General features: G+C 38.0%; 1 protein-coding gene across 4 annotated transcripts in view; it reads left to right on the top strand.

The window, feature by feature from the left end:
* Positions 1–26090, top strand: part of ADGRV1 (adhesion G protein-coupled receptor V1) — a 530856-nt gene that overhangs the window by 230349 nt on the left and 274417 nt on the right. For all 4 annotated transcript variants that reach the window (XM_041752702.1, XM_041752703.1, XM_041752704.1 and 1 more), the window contains 4 exons: positions 4293–4542; positions 5062–5201; positions 6735–6895; positions 16162–16262. In XM_041752702.1, the coding sequence (XP_041608636.1) occupies positions 4293–4542; positions 5062–5201; positions 6735–6895; positions 16162–16262 (652 nt within the window). The remainder of the gene's footprint in view (positions 1–4292; positions 4543–5061; positions 5202–6734; positions 6896–16161; positions 16263–26090) is intronic.

Genomic DNA, 26090 nt, shown 5'->3' with positions numbered 1-26090 from the left:
TTAATTAAAATAACATTCGGATATGTAAAACTTTTTTTTTTTTTTAATTTTTATTTATTTATGATAGTCACAGAGAGAGAGAGGCAGAGACATAGGCAGAGGGAGAAGCAGGCTCCATGCACCGGGAGCCCGACGTGGGACTCGATCCCGGGTCTCCAGGATCACGCCCTGGGCCAAAGGCAGGCGCCAAACCGTTGCACCACCCAGGGATCCCCGGATATGTAAAACTTTTAACTTTAGTTCTTAGATCATAAGACATACGAAGTTCAAAGAGATAAGTCAATCCAGATATAAAAGGGTTATAAGAGAAATCAAGGAATAAAAGAAGAGCTGATATTAACTGTACCTCTGCTCTAGTCTTGACATTGTATTAGACTGAACAATATGAAGTTGCCTTTTTTATGTAGGTAGAATAGTATAACATATTGGGGACTATATGTTTCAGCATAATCCTTACTAAAAATTATACATATTTTATTCTTTTTTTTTAAATTTTTTTTAACATTTTATTTTATTTTTTATTTATGATAGTCACAGAGAGAGAGAGAGAGAGAGAGGCAGAGACACAGGCAGAGGGAGAAGCAGGCTCCATGCACCGGGAGCCTGACGTGGGATTCGATCCTGGTTCTCCAAGATCGCGCCCTGGGCCAAAGGCAGGCGCCAAACCGCTGTGCCACCCAGAGATCCCCTACATATTTTATTCTTATAAAAGATCATTTTAGCATCTGGTCCAAGGCAGGGCTTTTATTATTCCTGTTTGCAGACATAGAAACTGAGAGACCTTACACAGCTTGTCAAGGGTCGGACCATTAGTCATGGTGAGGCCTCAATCCCAGGCCTGCCTGAGTCCACATTCCTTGCTGGCCACCATGCCTTGTGGTCAGAAGAGACTGTAACCACTTGCTTTGTAACAAAATCTCCACTTCCAGCCCTGTGGCTATAAAGTGCCCCTAGACTTTTTTTATCCCAGGTTAGTGCCAGGGTCGGTCTTGAAATGAAGGTACAAAACCAGCATCCTTTACACTGTACTCTTCTTTCAACTCTGATGAGTGAGTCCTAAGGATCAAGGTTTTCTTTTTTTAAGATTTTATTTATTCACGAGAGACACACAGAGAGAGGCAGAGACATAAGCAGAGGGAAAAACAATCTCCCCACGGGGAGCCTGATGTGGGACTCTTCGGGTTCATGGTCCCAGCCTAAGGCAGATGCTCAACCACTGAGCCACACAGATGCCCCAGGTTTTTCTTAATGGTGTTCATCAGAAAAGCTCTACATAACCTTTTTGGAGGCCCCTTCTCTATCCTCACTACTGGTCCTAAGCGTCTATCTCAGAGCAGTGATTAGCAGTTTGGCTACTTAGTGCCTTTAATACATGTCTCCAGTGTCTTCAGAAACCTCTGAAATGGATCATTTCTTTACTACAAGTAAGTTTACAATGAGGCTACAGTATGTATGGTTAAAAAATATCCTTTCTTTTCTCTCTTGAACTGTGTTCAGCTGTGTTGTTCAGTGAAACCAGATAGTTCATAGCTTTATAATTCCCCATAATCCCAATCCTTTCCTTTTGTTTTCCCATATTTGTACAAGATCACTAGAATATTGAGGTTATTTTAGATGCGAACCATCCACCCGGCTGTGAAAGTTGGTTTCCATATTTGTGCCCTCCGCATAGGGAGAATTCAAGAGTGTAAGATGCACAGAAGGAGTTACCTTTTCTCCCTTGTTGCCGAATATGTTCTCAAGATTGGAATGGTATCTGGTTTGTGGTGGATTTTCAGTGGTTATAGTATAACGAGTGAATAGAATAAATAAATGGATCAATATGTTTACTGCCATGTGTTTCCTCTCCACAGACTTACCTTTCCTTCCAAGTTGTCTGTGGAAAGGAAGCAGCACATCCAATGGCAGTCAGCCAAGAATAGTGTGGTGTCTTTGGGGAAATCATGAGCCTTTAAAGATTAAACATACAATAGGATTCATATGTGTGTGAAAGAATCAGACTTGGGATTTTAGAGGCAGCATGTTGAAGGCAATGTTAAAAGTTTAAGAATGTGATAAATCAAGGAATAGGAGGACTGCATAGGAGATCATTGTTCAGATAAGATGAGCACTGAAATTGAGGCACAGACTTGGGGAGGATGGTAACTTGAAAACCGTTAAGTGGAAGAATTATCATCCAGTGACAAATTAAACAGAAAATAAGAGCGATCAACACTAGTTTTTGTTTTGTTTTGTTTTGTGTTGTGTTGTGTTGTTTTAACCTAGAAAACTCTAAAGCTGGTGACTATGCTGGTATGTGTTATGTATACATTATCTTAAGCAGTATTCAGGAGCATCTGCTGAGAGTGAAAGATTTGGGAATTGAGCAGGGATGTTGAGAATGATGACATCTAGAGCAATTACTTGGAAGACAAGTAAAAACTGTCAAGTGGCACTGAGGGCACAGCTGTGGTTGGTCACTGGATTGTAGTGGTTCCAGTCTACATATTAATGTGGAGTTCTCCCTCTGACTTCAACAAGGATGTAAAGCAGATTGTGGGATTGATCAAATAGAATGTGGTAGAAGGGCATGGATCTAGGAGTGTCAGGGAGAGTATAGTCATTTGTAAGTGAGAGGGGCCAGGAATTTGGCACACTAGTGTCAGAGGTAGGTAGAGTACTGTGTGTGTTAGATTGGTCTCAGATGCCAAGATACTGGCATCCAGGATGTCTCTGATGGGCTAAATCTCAGTAGATACAGGGAGAGTGAGTGGAGGGTTTGCAACCATGTTGGTGAGGTTCACTGGTCTCAACCACACTGTACCTGTCAGGGAGTGCTGCAGTGGCAGCGTTTAGCTTAATGTCACCAGTGAAGATATGGGAGGCTGGATGGGATGATGAAGAGATGAGTTTTCGGTGAGCTGTTGTGAATACAGATTGAGGTGTTTGGAGAGGAGTCTTGGACAACAGAGGTCAGTGCCTGGGTGAATGGCTGGATTAAAGATAGATATTTGAAGGCACTGATTCAAATGTAGTTAAAGTTATGGAAGATTTTTTTAAAAGATTTTGTTTGTTTATTTATTTATTTGAGAGGGAGAGAAAACATGCATGAACACGAGTAAAGGGAGGAACGTGGGGAGAATGGGGTTTGGGGGAGGGAATCTCAAGCACACTTCAGGCTGAGCAGGACCCCAACCTGGTGCTCGGTCTCATGATCCTGAAGTCATGAGCTGAGCACAAACCAAGAGTCAGAAGCTCAACAGACTGAACCACCTAGGAGCCCCATGGAAGATTTTTTTAGAGAGAGGATTTAACTAGAAGAAAAAGCCCTTCCTCTTTCCTTTTCTTCTCAGATTTTCCGTTTACAGTTCTCTGCTCCATTTCCCAGGTTAGGGATTTTGATAAGATATCATTTAGATCCATGATTTAATTATTCATACTCTTTTTCTGTTGTGGTCCATATAACTTTTAACATTTAATGCATAATTTTTAACCTAACATCCCAATATTCTCCAAACTTCTTCAGGCAGGATTCAGATCTGATTTATTTTTGTATCTCTTCATTGTTCATAATCATAATGGGTCCAAGACAAGATTTATCAGGTTCCTTGGCGGAATGGTAAAAAAAAAAAAAAATTAGACTTGTAGAACCTCTAGCGTCCTCTTCAGCCAAGGATTCTTCTGACTAAGTCTGGGGCATGATCTTTTTTAAACATACTTCCGAGTGATTTCAACACATACCGAGGTTTGGAAGCACTTTCACTGAGCGCAGGATCTTAGGCCTACAATGTTTAAACAGAGATGTCATAGGGTGAGCCCAGGTCTAGGCTGTTTCTCTTACCAATCACATGATTAGATTCAAAATGCTCTAACGATAGAAAGAGATGAGGTAAACTCTTGATGAAAACATGCTCTAGGTATATAAGGCTTATGGTATTCTTAAATAAAGCAGAGGTTTCAATTTAGTGGTGCACCCTTTCCTCAAACTATTCCACCAGTGCTGATGTGACTAACACAAAAAAGTACATTTTATGGGCACAGATTATATCTGATATCCATTAAACAGCTTTCCTAAACCCGTGTTTTAGATTACAAGGGGATCAGGCCAAAGGATGCAGAAAGTGCTGTGCAAAAAATCATGATCGTTAACCACAAAAGAACTGAAAGTGCATTGTCTTTACTGCCTCTGGGCTAGGAATGTTATGGCTGTGCATAAAGAACAGAACCTCTGTGTACATGGATTTTAACAAATATAAGTAGATGCGTAGGTAAATGCATGCCATTTTAGCAAAGCCTTTGCTTTTCTCTTCTAGAAGCAAAACTATCCTTGACAGTTGCCCATATTTGTCCATCCTGGCTCTTCACTGGTATCCTCAGCAAATCAATGGGCACAAGTTTGAAGGAAAAGAAGGTGACTATATCCGAGTTCCAGAAAGGTTATTGGAGATTCCAGATGCAGAAATAATGGCTGGAAAAAGTACATGTACATTAGTCCAGTTTACAGAGTATAGCAGCCAGCAGTGGTTTACAACTGGAAACAATCTCCATGCCCTGAAAAATAAGGTAATCTATCATTTAAAGAATTCTGTGGTTGGAAACAGACTTTTTTCCTTAGCAGACACACTCCTCAGAGTGCATTTACGTGATCAGATTTGTGGGAAGGACTACACATGGTGAGCTAATTATGAGACATGTCCCATCTTTATGGACTATTTGTAAAATGTATAGTCTCATATATATAGTTGGAAATATTTCCTTCACGTTTTATTGAGAAAAGCATATATAGTGGGGAAAGTAAAAATGTAGCCTTCACTAATATCATATCATATTCCTCACTCCTGATGAAGTCAGACATGGAGTTAAAGGGAGCATCATCAGCTGAAGGCTGCTCAGGAACTGAAATAGAGGTAGAACGTTTGCAATGAAAAACAGACTCCCCGCATTCATAAGGAACCTAATAACATAAATAGTGACGTTAAGCAAGTGACTAGAGTAACTAGGAATATGAATCAAAGTTCAGAATTCAGTCATGACATTTATTTTAAAATATCACCCATTTCTCTGTGCGTTGTGGCACTGCAGGTACTATCTTTGAGTGTGAAAGGTCAGAGTTCACAGCCCCTGACTGACAACAATGAGGTCCTCTACAGGATTTATGCCGCTGAACCTAGGATTATTCCCCAGACGTCTCTGTGTCTCCTTTGGAATCAGGCTGCTGCAAGGTACTTAATAATTCTTTAAAATCAAAATGCAGTCCTTCCCTGTTCTATTACCATTGAGCCCAGCTTCTGTACCGAACAGAGAGGGTGACCTCAGGTGAGACTTGTGGAGTGGAGACAAATCTCTGCCATAAAGATGACAAAGCAGCATAGGAAGTGGCCTAGCATTGTGCAGGGAGCAAGTGCAGCCCAACAACCTAAATGTGTGTTTCACACACTATTTACCTCTTTATTATTACTGCTTCCCTTGAACCTAGCATGACTTCTGCTCAAATCACATAACCTTCCTGTGGTTATTGGTTAATTTATTGGCAGGAAAGGAAATTTTCTTTGCCCCTTCCATCTGGCTTATGGTTCTGGCTCTGATGCTCTGTGTTTAGAGAGATTAGCAGGGATTTATAATTCTAGTCCACATATGGCTTGGAGTACATTTTGGAATTAAGCCATGCACAGGAATGGGAGAACAGAATGATTCTTCTGTAGAAGCTCATTGGCCTCACCTGGCCTCAGGTTTCTGAGCAGTTCTATCACCCGGAGCTCAGTCAATACCGGAAGGTCAGGCGTTGCTTGCCCAGAGAGTAGAGGTTCCAAACCAGTCACTTGGTTCTGTTTATTTCTGACTTTCAGCTGCACAGACTAAAATTCTAAATACATTTAACAGCTTTGTTGGGTAACCAACTGTCCCCCCAAACACCAAAATTCTGGTTAGTATTTTTCTTTGTGAAAAATAATTTTCAGCTGAAATTTTGCATGCCTGGTGACAGATCTTAAACTTAATACATAGGTTCTATGCCATCCTTAATCCATAACTCATAATGAATGTTTCAGACTTGAATCTGCAGTGGGGGTTAGGTTTTACGCCCTTAAAGTAAAGGATTCAAGATGCACTGAAAGGGAGGAGACCCCACCAGGGGTCATGGAAGAATGCTCAGAAGGCTTGGCACGTGACATGGCGTTTGCTGTAATCATGACAGAGTTTTTATGTTAAAAGCCAGATCTTCTAGAAGAAACATTTGAAAGAACCCTAGAAAGCATTTATGTAATATATGTGGCTTCAAAAGAGAAAAACAAAAAAGATGAAGAAAGTAATGTGGAAAATCTTTTAAGGAACTTATGTGATTTGAAATACAAGGAGTTGTGACATGAGGAAGGGTAAAGAGGGTGTGTGTAGTGGCTCTGTCCATCCTTTGGAATTTTCGAATGTGAGGAAGGCATGCCTTCTGATGAAAACCTGGGGTGTATTTGCTTCAGATTAGGCACTAGCACTGCTCTGTTGAGAGGACCAGCTTCTCTGGTATCAGAAATGCTTTTGCAGGTTTGGTGAGTATTTAGGCTGCTTCTTAAGGTATCTTGTGGGACCTGTTGTGTCATGTCTAGGACAAGATGTTCCCTCCAGCATTTTTCCTTGAAAATTGGTCTGCTTGATGCTTGAGTAAAGAACACTTAAGTTCACCAAGTTATTTTTACCTTAAAAGCCATCTCAGTACCTCACGTGTTGATTAAAGAGCATTAGTGACCATTGTGTTTTTGCCCTAGCTGGTCGTCTGACAGTCAGTTTTGCAAAGTGGTCGAGGACACTTCAGACTACGTGGAATGTGCCTGTTCGTACATGTCCGTGTACGCGGTCTATGCCCAGACTGACAACTTGTCTTCATACAATGAAGCTTTTTTCTCTTCTGGATTTATATGTATCTCAGGTCAGTTGTGGCATTTTTACCTCAATAGTTTTGAACATTTATAAGAATGAAAGTCTGTTTTCCCATGTTTGCAAATGTACTGTAATTCATCAGTACTAGGAAAAGATAAACTTTACCATTGTCTTATTCATTACTTCATAGAGTGGATGTTTATAGAAGGCCAACTGCATAGTGATATAATGAATAACGAGGATATAATAAAGGATACAGTATAATTATATAGTAAAGTATAATAAGGAAGAGACAGTTCAACTCATAAAATATAAAATACAGCGTGAAACAGAAGCTAGATAACAGGCAAAGATAGAGTTAGTGTTGTGAGATAGAGGGCAGGTTCTCCAATAGAATGTTAGGATTGTCTGAGATAAGATATACAAAGCATTTTTTATATTCATTTAAAAAACCAAACATACAGTCTAGGAGTTCTAAATATACTCAACCATTGTGTTAAAAAATAAATTATCTCTTACCTTCTATATCTAGGCCCCATTTCTGGAAGAATGGGAACCCCAATTATATTAATGTCCGTCAAATTATTCACCTGTACCTTAATTTTTGAGAAGTATAAGACTATTCTCATTGGCTGTATTATGTAGGTGGGAGTCTGAGAATTCCTTAAACTGGTTTTCTACTCCCTATACTCACTCGTTCCATGCTCTAAGTCATCTTTTACAATCCTCTGCTGCTTCTGTGAACAATGAGCTATACAGAGAACTGTGTCTAGGGTACCTCTGGAGCCAGGTTGCCTGGATTCAAATCTTGGTTCTGCCAGTGGCTAGGTGTGGGACCTGGAGCAAATTATTTAGTTTCTCTATGCCTCAGTTTCTCCACCCATAATAAATGATTTTAAATTGTATTATTATAACAGGGTGGTAAACGTACTAGCTCAGACATTTCCAATATCCTGCTTTAATAATGTTTTGTCTGTAAATGTGATTATCGCTGCATTTGTCTTTTTTTATTGGATGTGCAAACATCCTCTCTAATAATCTTTATTATGAAACTTTTGTGGCAGTAGATACAAGTAATTAATTATTATTTTTTATCCTAGTTATTTAAAATCCTTTCACTGTAATTTCTTTTTATAAGATTATACTTTCTCTTAATTTATCTTAATTTTAAACCTAACAGATTCAATAGCAAAAGTTAATAATTTATTTATTTATTTTTATTGGAGTTTGATTTGCCAACATATAGCATAACACCCAGTGCTCATCCCGTCAAGTGCCTCCCTCAGTGCCCATCACCCAATTAGTAATTTCTTATTCTTTATAGAATCTTTTATAAGGATAACCTTTCTTGCTTGATAGATTCTACTTGGTCTACATAGTTCCAAAATCAAATAAAGACATCATATTTTATTTCAATGCTAATATATTTATAAAAATCTCATAGACATAAATCCAAAAGGTAAAATGCTGCAGTAAAATCTAGGTATAATTTTATGTATTTGCATAGAGACATAAATCCAAGTGCTGCTGTGATTCACAAAAATCCCTTGGTTGTTCTAAATACTGAACATCAAAACAAAGTTTTAAAAACTAAAGAGATAATGTCTTGATTCTATAGAGGACTAGTAGGATTGAAACATATTTTCTTGGAAGAATTGTTAACGAATATATCTGTTTTGCAAAATCAACACGTAAATATCAGTATCTGCCTTTATTACTTTTAACTTAGAGTCACATTTCAAATACTGGGTTTATTCTGCCTCCGTCCATGACATATTGTAGTGTACATTGCATGGTCTGTAGATTAGTAGGAGACATAAAGTCCAGTGTTTGTATCTCAGTTTCCACTCTCATGGGAAGATAATTGTCCATCCCTCTAATAGGCCTGAGGAGCTAGAGATGAGAATTTTATGTATCTTACATACACATTTCATTTATTTATTTATTTATTTATTTTTTATTTTAATAGGCTCCACACCCAATGTGGGGCTTGAACTCACAAATCTAAGACCAAGAGCTGCATGCTCTACTGACTAAGCCAGCCAGGCACCCCTTACATACACATTTTATAATTTATGTCAGATCACAACAAATGTCCATCTGAATTTGGAAGCAGTCTGACCAGCTCTTTTCATGAAAAGTGGCAATGTACAATTAGACACAAAGTAAATCTTTTTATTTAAATCAGAACAGATTACAGTGTCTCCATTCCAGTTCTAGTTTTTAGGTCTGGTTACTATACTAGAGCAGAACAACTAAAATGATCAAAGTATGTGAAATGGGCGTACAGGCCAAAAAGTTTAATTATTTATTTCTCAGCATAGAAAGTTGAAATATGAGGGTATATCTGTGGCTTTTTATTTTTTAAAGATTTTATTTATTCATGAGAGACACAGAGAGAGGCAGAGACATAGCCAGAGGGGGAAGCAGGCTCCCTGCAGGCAGCCCAATACAGGACTTGATCCCAGGATCCCAGGATCATGCCCTGAGCCAAACAGATGCTCAACCACTGAGCCACCCAGGCGTCATCCTTATCTCTGTGGCTTTTAAAATTGTAAACAAGTTTACCAAATTTCAAGAAATTAAACAAAGGTTATACTTTGAAGCAAAAAAGATAGAAAGAGAGGACAGGGATCCCTGGGTGGCGCAGCGGTTTGGCGCCTGCCTTTGGCCCAGGGCGCGATCCTGGAGATCCGGGATCGAGTCCCACGTCGGGCTCCCGGTGCATGGAGCCTGCTTCTCCCTCTGCCTGTGTCTCTGCCTCTCTGTCTCACTGTGTTCCTATCATAAATAAATAAAAATTAAAAAAAAAAAAAAAGAAAGAGAGGACAATTAAGGGTTTTTTGTTTTGTTTTTTAATTTTATGATAGTCACACAGAGAGAGAGAGAGGCAGAGACACAGAGGGAGAAGCAGGCTCCATGCACCGGGAGCCCGATACGGGATTTGATCCCCGGTCTCCAAGATCGCGCCCCGGGCCAAAGGCAGGCGCTAAACCGCTGCGCCACCCAGGGATCCCGAAAGAGAGGACAATTAAAACATAACTGTGCACTTGACATAACACTATAAAATTCACTGTCAAAAGTGACTTGAAAGAAATGCAACTTAAAATAACTTTAAATGATAATGCCACAATGTCATAATCTTACAGTGTAATTATTACAGAACCTATGCATGGTTTGAGGTACACAGTACTATCTGGAGATATTGTCGAAGAAGCCTACCCTGCTTTCTGTAACTGTTGATATTATACTTAGACAATTGGGTTGGATCCAGAATGATTTTGACTTTCAGGACAATTCCTACAGCCTTGTGATCTGAACAAGACCATGTAGCATTCCATAATCCATTTCAGTTTTAATATCAATATGTGAGCTTGGTCTCATGTGATGCACTTGCTGCACTCAGCACTTGCTGAGTCTCTTATGTTCTTTTAAGCTGAGATTTTAAAGATGGACCACAGACCTCACGTCTATTTCATTTGTTCTTTTTTTGTTTTCTTATGGTGAGAAATCATTTAACACAATAGTCAAACTAAAGCTTTCCCTTTTAAGTGGCTGATGGCTTTATGTACTTGACAGATTACTAAGTGTATACATGTCAACACAATGTCAGTTTTACAGTTAGGTAACAGAAAATAATTGTCTATAAATTGCTAGATAATAAGACTTACAGGATAAATAAATCAGTACAATCCAAAGTCCTCTGAGTCTTGCTTATTCTTTTGTCCAAGGTTTATTAAACTGCAAGACTTCTAGTTATGACTTTTATGTGTTTTACAAGTTGAGATTCTGATAGTTTTTCCAGATGCCACCGATTCATTTCAAATTATTTTTTGAAAGTAAGAGATTTTTCTAAAATTTTTGTCACATTCTTCCAAAAATATCAGGTTTACACTGTAATCATTTTCCTAAAAAAATAACCATTATGGTTATGGGGAAGGTATATCAAGACAGCTTTATTCTATCAAGGGGGAGAGTAATTATGAACATGAAAAATAGAAAAAATATAAGAATTTTTTTAAAACAAAGTCATTTGAAGAGATAACTGTGAGTAGTAAGTCAGAGAGCTTAGTTTTAATTCTGACATAGCATAAAAATGTTGGATTTCTCTGTACATGTTGGTGTATTATTTAGGATGCACTTGGCTGCAAGTAACAGAAGACAACACCCATTTCTTAAACAAATCTAGTTCAGGGTTGATTAATTCAGTACCTTAGTGGCCCGACCTCCATCTCATTTTTCTGTCTTGCTGTCCTCAAAGATTTTGTTTTCTGTCTTGCCCCTACATGGTCTTGAGCTGGCTACAACTTTCAGCGTCACACGACGGCATCTTGGCTGCCAAAGGAAAGGCACTTACTTGGATCCTGTTTTAAGAGCAATGAAAACTTTCCTGAAAACCACCCAGAATGTTTTCCCATATATCTGTTTGCCTAGAATTATATCCTCTGACCTTTCATAAACCAGTCCGTGTCCGAAAGAGGCTACGACTAGAAATACAGACACAAGCAGTAGTAGAGCAGCAAGCAACTACCTTTTTGAACATCGTGTCCCCATTGCTCAGCACAGCCACTGATGTGTAGTAGTTTCTCAATAACTAGCTGTTAAATTAATACATGAATGAATATACATTATTGATTGACATCCCCCAATAATTAGCTGTTCTTGTGACTGTGTAAGTCAGTATCATGCTTTGAACTCCCGAACTTTCTCATTTTAGCATTTTTTTTTTAATTTTTTTTTTATTTTATTTATGATAGTCACAGAGAGAGAGAGAGAGAGAGAGAGAGAGAGGCAGAGACACAGGCAGAGGGAGAAGCAGGCTCCATGCACCGGGAGCCCGATGTGGGATTCGATCCCGGGTCTCCAGGATCGCGCCCTGGGCCAAAGACAGGCGCCAAACCGCTGCGCCACCCAGGGATCCCTCATTTTAGCATTTTTTAATAAGAATTTTTCTGAAATACAGCATACTCTTTTTTTTTTTTTTTTGCTTTCACTCAGGATAGTTTAATACAGCACTCTCCCAATAGATCTTGCTGTAATGATTGAAATGTTCCATCCTGTCCAATATGATATCCACTATCCACACCTCGTTATTGACCCTTTGAAATATGACTGGAACAAGTGAGGAACTGAAGTTTTCATTCTATTTAATTTTAATTAATTAAAATGTAGATAGCCATGTGTGGCTGTTGAATCTTTCAGAGTCAACACTGATTCTCTGGAGGCTGGTCTCCCGGCAACCTCATCCCTCTGGAAGAAATCCTTCCCCCACCCAACACAGACCTTGTGTTCTCTAAGGTGATTCATATTGACTTATCTTCAGCAGAGAAAACTTTTCAGGTCCTGACAATTTTGTTTTCCTGTCTTTAGCTTATTATTATTTAGCAGTAACCAAGAGGCACCATGCTGAAAGGAGAGGTACAGAAATGTGGTAATCAATAGAGAGGAGCAACAAAAAGTTCAAAAAAAGTTTAACAGTTACAGCATTAGGTGGGAAAATAGAAAAAAAGGAAGCTAATAACCTAATAACTGATTTAATAATATATAATGAGCATTTGGTTTGGTTGAGATTTTTTTGTAGAGAAGACAGATACATAGGGAGGTACAAAAGTTACAAACATTTTACAGATATTTCATGGCAAAAAGTATGAATATTTGGTTAGTAGAGGGATAAACCGGTAATTTGGAAAGCATATCCGATTCTTAAGGAATGCCAATAGATAATTTTATTGGATATGCATATTCATATGCAAACATTACGTATGTTTATACACATACAAATATTTAAATGTTGTGTGGATAGTTAAGATCTTTGGTCCAGTTTGGTGATAGCAAAAGAATCTAGCAGTTCCATAGAGTTTTTCTTATTTAAGTCAAAGATTATCCATGTTGTTTTGTTAAGGGTGATTTATCTTCCCCTTCACTTTCTAATGATACAGAAAAGTCATTTGTGTTAGTGAAATAATTGTTCTTTTTCAACTGAATCTGTAACCTACACTATATGAGGGGAAAAAAGCAAAGGGGAGGGCACCTGGGTGGTTCAGTCAGGGCAGTGTCCGACTCTTGATCTCACCTCAGGTCTTGATCTCAGGGTCATGAGATTGGGCCCTGCATTGGGCTCCAAGCTGGGTGTAGAACCTACTTAAAAAAAAAAAAAAAAAAAAAAAAAAGGAAAGGAAAATTATCCAGTCAGCTGCTTGTTGTTTCTACGTAATTGCCAACAAGTCAATTTTTTAAAAACTTTAGAGTACACCTTTACTGATAATACCTGAAGTTTTTATACTTTATTTTTATTTTATTTATTTTGTAAAGATTTTATTTATTTATTCATGAGAGAGAGGAGGAGGAGACACAGGCAGAGGGAGAAGCAGGCTTATGCAGGGAGCCTGATGTGGAACTCAATCCGAGGTCTTCAGGATCAGGCCCTGGGCCGAAGGTGGGGCTAAACCACTGAGCCATCTGGGCTGCCCTATACTTTATTTTTTTAAAAAAAATTATAGTTATAACATTTTGTACCCTGTGATTTACATATTTATATTAAAGGAATTTAAACCAAAAAATGTATTGCTACTTAAACAGACTTGTGGACTTAAATCACGTATGCTAAATGCAGCTATTTGATATCAGATAAGAAAATAAAAGAGGGGCGCTTGGGTGGCTCAGTTGATTAAGCAGCTGTCTTCAGGTCAGGTAATGACCCCAGGGTCCTGAGATCAAGCCCCACATGGAGCTCTTTGCTCAGCAGGGAGTCTGCTTCTCCCTCTCCCTCTATAAGTCAGTACATCTGCAGCTCCCCCTGCTTGTGCGTGCTCGCTCTCTCTCTCTGTCAAATAAATAAATAAAATCTTTAAGAAAACAGAAGTATTAGAAACTGAAATATTTATTTCTTAAATCTAAGGTATTCAGTATCCTTCCCAAGGCCCGTTGAGGCTAGGGAACCGACTGCTTGAGGTTTTTTAGCACCTTTTCCCCTAAGTAAAAATGCATCCAGAGAACTATCATGCATTATAGTTATAGGCTAATAGAATCTAGCCCATTTTCCTGCCACTGCCTTTGAATCCAGGACCGCCACCAGGTGTCATGCTAGCATTTTAATTGAAGCTTATATACTTAATTAAATATTCTTGAGCTGGTCAAGTTTAACTGTACTAAATTTATCTTGTGAAATGTGACTATAATGGAGAATTACTAAGTTAAGGGAGAAGGCCTTGAATAAACTCTTCTTGTGAACTAGGAAAAAAAAGCAGTTGACTCATGTATATTTCTCCTTTGTCCAGCACTAATCCCCTTGCCTCACATTGCTACCATCTACCATAATAAATGTACAGTAAAGCACATATTTGTGATCACATGGCCTATTTTGACAAAAATTTGCAAGGCCTTGCTTTTGAATCACACACACACACACACACACACACCTTAAACCTTGAGTTTAAACTAGCTTTGATCATCACAGGAAATTGAAAGTGTAAGTTCTGGTAAGTTCACAGCATCAGCTTCAGTAATTTATTTATTTATTTTTTAAGGATTTTATTTATTTATTCATGAGAGACGCAGAGAGAGAAAGAGAGAGGCAAAGACATAGGCAGCGGGAGAAGAAGGCTGCATGCAGGGAGCCCAAATGTGGGACTCGACCCCGGGACTCTGGGATCATGCCCTGACCCAAAGGCAGACATGCAACCACTGAGCCACCCAGGTGTCCCAGCTTTAGTAATTTATATACTACCTAAGTAAAGGTACAAAGTCAGGCATGACTCTGCAGTTTCTCAATATTCTTTGTACCTGTGTGGGTGGATTTTGGAGGCAGCCCCAAGACCTGCACACCTGTCCCAGAACACCCTAGAGCAGCCTTCCTAAAAATGGATTACTTTAGATTTCTTGGCCAAATTTCTAGGCTAAAAGCCTTGACTAATGCAAAGACTCCCTTCCTGTGTGGAACTTCATCTAACTTACTAAAATCTAAACATACCAAAAGCCTTTCCCAAAAGGAGTTATGAGAGTCATTGTTGCAAAAAACATTAATCATAGACCCCATGTGGGCATTTTGCAAATGCCCAATCCACTTATGCCAAATGCAGTTTGTTCCGTAGCTTCAGAGAAGATAATGAAAAAGCAAATGTTGAATAAATGCAATGTTTTCTGTTTGTTGTCAAGGAGGCTTTGATAAGTGAGGTGTAATACATATAAAGTACATGGCAAAGTAGCATATACATACCAATTGCTATGTTTTGATAATTCTTAGACAAAATAACTTAAGGAGGAGAGGGATTAAAAGGCTTTTAAAAGGCTTACATGAAAAAGCAAATGGGTTACCATTTGCAGCACATTTAAATTTTAGAACAGGAAATATTTTTAAAATGTGTATTTACTCAGGGTGCCTGCGTGGCACAGTTGGTTAAGTGGCGAACTCTTGATTTCAGCTCTGGTCATGATATCAGGGTCGATCTCTGTGTCAAGCTCTGCACTCAGTGTGGTGTCTTCTTGAAATCCTCTTTCCCTCTCTGTTCTCTCTCCTCTAAAAGAAATAAGTAAATCTTAAAAAATTAAAATATGTATACACTCCACATTTAAAACATGGTATTAAAAGAAATATATATGAATTGCAAGATAAAAGATCTGTATTAGTGCTGAGTTTCTAATCATTGCCTTGAAGTAGCATAAAGAGGTGAATTCAAGTAGCTTTAAAGAAAGTAAGAGTTTTCTTCACTCAGAAATGTAGATGCTTAGTTTAAAAGTAATCTCAGGAGGAAAAACACATTTTGTTCCTGATTTTGGCACCCAGTAGCGTAAGGTAACTCATAAAATTCATAATTACCACTGTCGTAATTACATAACTATTCCTACTAGATAAAAAGGGAGTAATTACCAAGCCTGAGTTTTGGTCGTACCATTCACAATTTTATGCCTAAAAAATCCTATTCACCTCCCTAAATATCTCTATTTAGCCAAGCCACCTGTTCTTAGAAAATTAGATTGGAATTTGATACTTTTCTTAAAGAGTGAAACTTGTCTAATGGAAACACAGAAAGCCAGAAGCTTAATGAAATTATTAATTTGCTTAATTTGGGTAGTCTTTTTACTAAGGAAATGAATATGTAGCTATTTGAAAATTAAAGTTGTCTTTTGGCCTTAGTTGACAACTGTGAAGATTTTCTATGTTGTGTAAAATGGGGTAGATTAAAATTGCAGTATAATCGTTTCCAGAGATACCATGCGAGACAGTATAGGCAGACTACAGGTGTTCCAAAGATTGTTGCTATACTACTGTTTGTTCATGGATTGTAAAATCACATGTGGACTTTTTTGTTCCTACAGGTCTTTGCCTGGCTGTTCTTTCCCATATCTTCTGTGCCAGATATTCCATGTTTGCAGCTAAACTTCTGACTCACATGATGGCTGCCTGCTTAGGTACACAGGTAGGAGAGCTCAGGAGCTTCTAACTTGCATAAGATGTTCGTGTTTCTTCTTTGATGGTCCTTGAACTGCATGTATAAGTAAAGTTGAATCTGAACTTAGTTGAAGTAAGCTTGTTTAGTTTTGTAGCAGAGCAGGATGGAGAAGGACCGTGGTAAGAGGAAATGAGAATTTCAGGGCCTAAAAAGTGTATTTTGTAAATTAGAAGTAGCTTAATATCATCCCTTCCAAGAAAATAGCTGCTTCTTATCATGAAGCATTATATTCTCAACTCATATATGCTAAATATATTACTAATGTGTTATATGTATTAATATTAGCATATTTTAAAATCTGTTGGAATGAAATATGCTCTGTTACAAATCCTTTTAGATGGGGAGCATTAAGATGATATCTATTTTAAAATATCTGGATAATACACAGTTGACCCTTGAACATGGGATTTGGGGCACTGACTCCCCATGTAGTCAAAAATCTGCATATAACTTTTGACTCCCCTAAAACTTATCTACTGATAACTGGAAGCCTTGCAGGTCACATAAACATTTGATTAGCATGTATTTTGTATGGTGTATGTATATTAAATACTGCATTTCTACACTAAAGCAAGCTAGAGGAAAGAAAATATTATTTTTTAAAAAAATCACAAGGAAAAGACATTTACAGTACTATACTGTACTTACCAAAAAAGATCCACATGTAAGTGGACCCGCATAGTTCAAAATCATATGGTTCAAGAGTCACCTGTATTTTGTTTTGTTTAATATATTAAAGAATACAATTTGGTAGAACATTCTTTTCTGAAAAATTACTCAGGTGTTAATTGAGGAAAATATAACATGAGAAACATAGTCATTCATTAGCATGAAATTTACATTTTAAAACACAGAGACAGATCAAAAGATGAGATTAGATGTCCTTTCTGTCCCTGACGTCCTCATGGTGTAGAGCAGTAGAGATATATATAAATGTGATGAGCGTGAACTTAGACTATCTGCAAACTACCCTGTGAAGGTGGATGATGACTTCATTTATTTTTCTGTGAAGGTCCAGGAAGTCTTCATAGAGGAGATGATATCTGAGTTGGGACTTGAATGAGAAATTCTTGTAGTTTGTTGATAAGGGAAAGGTGAACACAGATGTTTGTATAAGCAAAGGAGAAAAAGCATAATCACTTTGAAGGCTATAATTATAGATCCAGACAGTAGGAACACACTATACAATATTATTGTTGAGAGAACTTTGTATTTATGTTACAAAGCAAAATCTTCCCTTTTCAAGGTAGTTGGGACCCTTCTGGAGTGCAAAAAATACTATTTCTTGATTGGGTGCTGCTGGTTACATGCATATGTTCAATTTATGTAAATTTATTGTGCTGTACACTTAGGATTTGCATACCGTCTTTCAGAGTGCTAAAAGCATTTTATTGAAGTCTGAACAGAAGTTTTTAAAATACTAGTGGAGGAGCTGAAATATAAAATGGAAACCTACCTGAGATACTGGACTCCTGTTGACATTTTTTGTCCCAGGAGTGAAAATGGCACGTGTAAATTTCATAACTTTATTTTTGAGGGAACAATTAAGTGCTGGATTCCAAGCAGAGGATTCCAGATTGCGTTTTTTAAAGTACCTATGAGCTATGGGAGGTAACAGCTGTTACCAAAAGGGGGCTTGCATTGAATTTGACAACGCTATTTATATTGCCTTGGTAACCTGTCTTAGCTGTCTGATCTTGTCTTTGCTTCTTGTATGTAAGATCTTAGAAAACCCGCCTTCCATAATTAGAGTTTACTTGGCTGCATTCGCCACCCACTCTGGTGATTTTTTGGCAGCAGAATTTGTACAAGTCTTAATTATAGCACTGTAGAATTACAGACAACTCTTCAGTGTCCTAGCAGACAAATTTGCTCATGTCTAGGGATGTGAAAGAAGGACCCAGGATTTATATGTTGGGACATTGCCTTCTGATTCACATTGTACTTAACATTAATTTTAGAGGAGAAGGTTAGTTAAATCCATGTTTTTCAGTTTATTTTTAGAATAGATGAAGCAGTGTGGCATGAAATATTCTATAATGTGTGGCTTGTGACATGAAATAACTAAAAAATCATTTCCATAGTGTATTTTGGTAGGAGGAATTGGTATATTGTTGATAGAGAAAGTACTGTTTCTTCAAAATGGTGTACCTATCTACTTTGATTTTTAAAATACCCTCTAAATTACAGAGAATGGTTATTTCCCTGAAAATCTTTTAGCAAAGGCTTTTTAAAATTCTCAGACTCTCCAAAAAAAGAAATGAAGCTAGCTACAGGAACTTGGGCCCGCCCTTTCTGCATTTTAAAATCGTGTTTATATCTCCAGTTAGGGAATCCTGCCAGTGGGGGTATTCCAGTTCCAACCTCGGATCTCTCATTTAAAATCCTCCATCAACGTTATGTTGACATCCCTAGAGTGTGAGTTTCCTCTTGAGAAATCTTCAAAAACACACTTTTGGCTCGTCATTTTTTGGCTACGAGAATGAAAAACTTCTCTAGCTGGCCCTAGAGCGTTTGAGTTGCGATTACTCACAGGTCAGCCAAAAGCATTCAGTTTTAAATCTTTAGTGCTTACCTTAAATAGGTTGAAGGGCCTTTGTGGGAAAGGAAAGAATGGAAATGTGATCATCTCTGACTTCCTTTCAGAGCTTTGAGGGTCAATGATCAGGGCAGTCCACAGTCAAGAAAATGTGCTTCTGGCTTTACTTCTCTACTAGAAACCTATGTAAAAATGTATACTTATATTATATATACATATATCCATAATTTATTATAAAATATATGTAATCCATAAATGGGGGAAATAGACAAGAATCCAAAGATTATTCTTGTTTTAAAAGTCAAAAGATTCTGTTTTAATCTGAAGTTTGTCATTCTAGCATCTTTGAGAATTATTGATTATAAATTACCAGCAGGTGGCAGTAGAAGATTTTTTTTTTTATGTTTTTTTTTCAGTCTAGCAAAAGTGGAGTTCAGGAAAAAACTTGAGAGATGTTTTTACAGCCCTTCTTTGGGCTAGAGACTATTCTTCTGCCACATAGCAAATGTACATTTGTGGCTTCTTACCATTGTTTTTTTTTTACCCATTTTGTTCAGAATTATGCTAAGTAAACTTGTAGGCTTCTCTAAGAAAGCTTGTACATCACTAGCTTAAAATATATCTTTCTGTCATTTATCACTTTCAGTTAAATTCAGGGGTATAATGTTTTCCTCATTATATTTTTGCTGTGGATGACTTTTAATAAGTGTGATACATATACAGAAATATATGTTCATTGAAATATCACAGGTAGAAGTTTTGAGATAAGATCTGTATTTTCAGTATTGCTTATTTTCAAAAGTATGTATTTTTCTTCAGTGCCAAGTTAATACTTCTCACTTACCCAGGAGAAAATTGCTAAAGGACAAGAAATTGTGAGACCACTCACTTCAAGTATGAAGTGAAAAACAGCAAACAAATTTTCATGGTATTGGGTGATATTTCTCGGAAAAACGTCTAATTATATCTTTGGAATTTTTATCTTAGAATCACATTGCCAACTCATGTGTGCCCTGATAAGGCTGGTAAACAGCTAGGACAAAGAACAAGTTTGCAGTTCAGGGTTCTTAGTTCTGGGGGTTCTGTTAGGAAAAGCAATTCTCTAAATCTAAAAAAAGAACAGAAGTTTTCTCATAGAAATCATGGTGATAAGATAGAACTGCATTTACCCTGGTTGGTAAACTTAACAGAGGGAAATATTTGGGGTTTTTTTTCCCTCTGTTTTTTGTTTGTTTATATGGCTTAAGCACAGATTTTGAAACTGAAGGGTAAATTTATCTAGAAAAAAAAATGGATGTGAAAATGACTAAATTGGCCAGCCAGGCTGTACATTATCTGAATTCAGAAGACACTAAATATCTGAGAATTTTAAATACTTAAATTTAAGTTTTTGGTGGCCATGGGATGTGCAGGAGTTTTAACTATCTAAGCCTTCTCCTCAATAAAGGACAAGGGAATTGCCTTAAAATTCAGAAGATTGTTCTTTGGTACTTAGCTGAAGTTGGCCTATCCTTGTTTGTCCAGTATTATTCTGCAACATCTGGGGGTGTCTTTCTCCCATGTCCTGTTGTTTCCCAGGGAGAATGCTGCTCACATATTCCTGTCAGCAGGTTCTGCTTTAATCTACAGCCAGTGTCATTTTACTTTGAATATCTAGCATCTTTGAGACTCAGAATCATTGCATGAAGCCAGAAGCCATGTGTAACCTCTCAAATACAGGCTCCTTCTGGCTACCACAGACCCCGGTTTCTCTCCGGGCTGCTTGCACTATTTTGTTGAGACCACCAGCTCGGAAAAGTCCTTGTGTGTGTGTACTCCAAAAACATGTATCTAACAAGTATGTTTTTATCACTCAAAGCAGCACGAGACAGAAACGGTTAACTAATCAGAACACTGGTTGGAAGTTTTGGTCAATCACTGGGTCACCAGGGTATCCTATGTTATTCCTGCTTTCGTTACTAAAGGAAAGTGTGTAAGAGTTTAAGTACAAGGGTCAGAACTAGATCTTGTTTTGAGGATTGGGTACTTGAGAAACACAAAGGGTCATTGTTCAGTAGAACATTTATGATTTTGTGTTAGTGCATATGTAAATAGATTAAAAAGTGTTTCTTACACTTCCGTGTTGGCATCCTACTAAAATTCGGATACTGAACCCAGTAGGTCTCTGGCGGGTTTCTGGTCAGGGCTTGCTAGAAGGTTAGGTTGACCATGTTATGACCCATGCACATTTCTGGTTGTTGCTATTGCTGCCTCTCCTGCCGTTGCTGTTACCATTACTAAACACACACTGTCAACCTACTTTCCCTACTATGAAAAAGTATTTAAGAACTGCCGTTAATTAAATTTTTACTGTCATTTAAAGTGCCATTGTCTTTGAAACTACTAACAAACATTTGTCTTGCCTTCTTGAAGGAAAGACTTCTGCTGTTGCTCTTTTCTTGTTTAATTCCCCTTCCCTGCTCCCCGCCCCCGCCCCTCCAATCTCTGGGTTACTAAGAAAAGGAAAGGTACTTAGACAAGCAAACTCATACTCAAAGTGCAGACTAGGCTTTTATTTCGGTCTTTCTCATAGCATTTCATAGTTGGAAGAATTTCTTAGTGTTGTTTTTGGACATAAAATAAGCCACTAGAAAGAAAGTGTAGCCAGCCCCTCCCCAATTCCTTCTTTCCTCTAAAGAGCTTGAGAGTGCCCCCACTTAAATTGTATTAAGTATGGAAGCCTTCTATTTCTGTCTTTTGTACAAAAACATTCTGTTTTTAATTGTGCCTTCTCTTCACATAGAGATTAATTTGGTAAACAAGAATGAAGAGTGTTCTGCACACACATATGAATATGCATTTAAGTTGAATTGACTAATCTGTTTGTGTCTTAATGGCCAAAATAATATCACATTCATGACTGGGTTCAGTTGTCCAGCAGTGAAATCAAAACGAATCAAAATTTGAGCAAATCTTACTTATCACAGGTGAGGAGCATCATACATCCATAAACTCAACCACTTTGAACTCATCTACCATTTGCACAGTTTTGAGATTATGCAATGGGAAATTCCAGGTAAGATATGCACACAGGAAGTATGTAAATAAAAGTCTAAAACAGTAACCTCGTTATAAGAACCAAGTATGTACATAGATCTCTTCTCTAGTGTACTATATAGAACTCCATAAGCTGTGAACAGGGGGCCTCAGTTTGAAAGTCTTCATGGAGCAAATGGAATCGACCTGGTTGTTTTAGAATGTGGCACATTCTAGGAAGGGGGATAACAGTGAGAATAAAAGCACGGAGGTTGTAATGGACCTGGGGAATTCCACTTACGTGAGGCCTGCCCCTGTGCATGAAGAAATAGATCCGCTGAGTACAGGTGAGGCCGTTTTAAATTGCCTGAGAACCGTGGGGAGTCACCGATGGAGTCAGTCCAAAAAGGTGCAGTATGAAAGGGGTGTTTTTAAGGATTAATCTGGCAATTAGGGATTAAATGAAAAATGGATTAAAGTAGATGAGAGGCTAGAATTAGGGAGATGAGTTTAGAGAAGCTGGGTAGGGCAGCTTTTACCATTATCTGCTTGGGATGGGTTGTGAGCTTGGACAATGGTAGAGCTAATGAGAATCCAAAGGATGAAATAAGAACTAATAATAATAATAAAAAAAACCAGCCTGTTTTGCTTTATGAAAACTTTAGAATTTAACTTCTGTCTTTAAAGCAGTAAAAGGACCACATTGCAAATTTAATTTAATAAATACTATATAATACTTACTGAGTATCATATGAGGTAAGGATTATGATTTAGGGACTGATATCACTCCTGTTTTATGGATGAGGCAGTAAAGGCATAGATTCTGTAAGTTGCTTGCCCTGAGTCACACAGCTGTAAGTGCAGAACCAGCAGTTGAGCACAGGCAGCCACGGTCCAGTCCTTGCCTTTAACTACTATGCATACTGCCTCATAAATCAGGAATTAATGCGGTTAACTCTATCATAAAGAAGGTAGATGGTTTTTTAAGGTGCCTGCGAAACTGGTGGTTACATTTGACTTAAATAGAAAAGGCAGAAAAGGTTAGGATACATTGCAGTTTGCAACCTTAGGGGTTGAAGATTTCTATAGCAAATTTCAGCTAGTGGCTTAGGTGTTACTTACATAAATGTGGAGGTCTTGACACTGTAAAATAGGTTCTCTGAGACAGGTTGTGTAGAGAACCTGTGAGTTTAGAATGAACAAAGCTGAGGTCACTTATGGCACCAAGCTAAGTTATATATATGTATTGCCTCATTGTTATAACAACCAGATGAGCCGGGACCTGCCATCATTCCTATTTTACAGATGGAAAAATGAGACTAAGTTCCGTTACCTGTCTTAACCTTCATTGGTAGAATGTGGCAGCTGGAAGAAAGCTTCAAACGCAAACTCGAGGCAGTCTGGCTTCGAAACTCACATGTTTAAAACACTGTGCCATGTGGAACGAGAAGGATCATTAGATGCAGATGATTAAAGCACAGTTAAAGTTTCTGAAGCCAAGGAAGGGGAAAGGGTTTCAAATGGAAGGACTGAGCATCAGTGGGAGGTTAGTCTTCAAATTTGGCAAGAACAAGGTCACTGGAAACTTGGAGAGAGGTGATGAATGAGACATAAAAGGTTAGGGAGGAAAGGGGTGGGGAAGAAAGTGGGAGTGGCTGATTCAGACTGCACCTGAGAGAAGTTTGGCAGTGAAGGAAGGGGACAGTGGGCCTGGGAAGGGGAGCAGCTCAGGTGCTTCTGATCATAAAGATTTACTTGAAGGGAAGGTGGACCCTGGGGCTACCAGCTACTACCGGCCAAAAGGGCAGAGTTCCCCATCTCCCCATTGGTATTTTCCTCTTTTGAAAGAGAGCTTTAAAAAAAAAGATTTTATTTATTAATTCATGAGACACACACACACACACAGAGAGACAGAGAGAGAGACAGGGGCAGAGACACAGGCAGAGGGAGAAGCAGGCTCCATGCAGGGAGCCTGACAATGGGACTCGATCCTGCGTCTCTAGGATCACTCCCTGGGCCAAAGGTGGTGTTAAACCACTGAGCCACCTGGGCTGCCCTGAAAGAGAGTTTTTATAGAAAATTGATGAACGGGTAATAAGATCAAATGCATTTCTCTTTGGTCCTTGTTTTTATTTATACTTTTTGATTGCATGGAAATGTTTTTATGCAAGTGGTACTCTGCTAGTGTGCTTAGTCTTATCATGTTACATCTAGAAGATTAGAGCTATAGTTGGTCCCCTTCCCCATTTTTTCGATCCAAATTTCTTTATGACTTTATATGTGAATCTGCAGTTAAGTAAATTTGTAGCTAGTGATTATCAAATAATTTTATAGTCTTTTCTGCAACCAGAAGTATTATGGTATTCACAAGTTATGTGCTTTGAAGGGTTAAAATGATACTGGTATTCAGAGAGATGGAAACTTGAATATTAATCCAAGTATTGAATTCCAGAAGAAATGATGTATTTTATTTTTGCTTTCTTCTTGAGTACACATTTTCTTTATTTATCCAAATTTTCACTCTTAATACTTCAATAAAGAAATCCAGCTTTTTTTTTTTTAGCATGCTTTCAAAATTCAGCTCAACCATAAGCTGTTCTCACTAAATTGAAAATAAGTGGACACTGAAGATACAAAAATAGTATCACGGTCACACTACTGGGAAATTCAAACTTTCCCAAGTGCTGAAGTAGCAAAGCAACAGAAAGAGTGAGTAATATTCTGAATGAGGCTACAGTGACATTATCATGTTTGCAACATGGCTTTTGTTACTAGGAAAATTTGTGAGGCAAATCCAGACTTTACCAGAAAATACCGGTTTGGAATCTTCTATTACAGCCTCAGAAACATAAACTATCCTTGACTTTTAAAAGACTACTTTTGATGTCCCTAACTAGGAAAAATCAGGATCTGAGAAAAATTGTTTTCATGAATATTTAATGATAGCTTTAAAGAACTTTAAGTAACAAATATGGAGTTTAGGGGGAAGAGACCCAGTTTTGGAATTAAAAGGATAAATGGAATAATATCCTTGAGCTGTATCCAAAAAAAAGTCTTTGGAAAAATAAGAATGCCTGCCCTGTGGAGTTGTTAAAAGGATAATAGATGGTGTTCAAAGAGCTTGAAACACAAGACCCAGAGAACAAGGAAGCAAAGGAGGAAAGCGAGGTTGATTCCTGCTGCCTGCCGCACAGCATTCAAGAGGCTCTTTGGATTCTGCTCTGAGTTGAACACTTCCTAATTCCTTCTGGAGCACAGAGCCTGGCTTTGTGTTCTTGAGGTTTTCTTAAATCAACTGTGAGGGAGGGGACGGTTTTGTTCAGCCCCACCCTTTTGAAACAGTCAGCTCTGTCTTGTCTGTTGCCACCCTTCTATTGTACTGTCCTAGAAAAGTGTTCTGCTGGTCTGCATTATCTGTAGACACCGTATTAATTCTGCTTTGTGTATATATATTTTTTCTTTTTTTTTTTAAGATCTTATTTTAGAAAGAGAAAATGCATGAGTGTGATGGGGGGAGAGGCAGAGGGAGAGGGAGAGAGAATCCCAAACAGACTCCCACTGAATGCAGAGGCCTACTTGGGGCTCCACTTGAGGCTCGATCCCATGACCCTGAGATCATGACCTGAGCTGAAATCAAGAGTCAAACACTTAACCACCTGAGCCATCCAGGTGCCCCTACTTTGTTTATATTTAAATTGAGATTTTTTCCCCCTAATCTTGAGTATTTTCTAGGTACTTGTGTCTTTATTACTTGTGTTGAGTTGTTGAAACCTTAAGAACTGGAGACAGGTGTGTGTGTGTGTGTGTGTGTGTGTGTGTGACTTTCATATATATATATATATGCCTTTTCATAGATGTTTAATAGGCATATATATGTCTTTTAAAATATATATATGCCTTTATGAAAAACATGAAATACGTATATATTTACATATATAGTGTGTATATTATGTAAGCTTGTCCATGTGTTGTGTATACATTTGAAAATTGAAATAGGCTTATATTTCAAAACTGTGGAAATACTGTGATGAAACACGTGGTACTAAGTACTACCTACTATAAACACTGATATGCATAAATTCCATGTAATCCTTACAACACTATGAGGTAATTAGTATTATTTTTATTATCTCTATTTCACCTGAGAAATAAGAGACCCCCAAACCTTATGTTATTTGCCCCCCTTTGCCATTCCTCATCAACTACACCTGTCAGTTCCAAATCCTGATCTCCCTCTTCAC

The sequence above is a fragment of the Vulpes lagopus genome, chromosome 4 (genome assembly GCF_018345385.1).
Source record: "Vulpes lagopus strain Blue_001 chromosome 4, ASM1834538v1, whole genome shotgun sequence".
Classification (NCBI taxonomy): domain Eukaryota; kingdom Metazoa; phylum Chordata; class Mammalia; order Carnivora; family Canidae; genus Vulpes; species Vulpes lagopus.
Note: the sequence above shows the minus strand (reverse complement) of the source record. Positions and strands in the feature narration are given on the sequence as shown.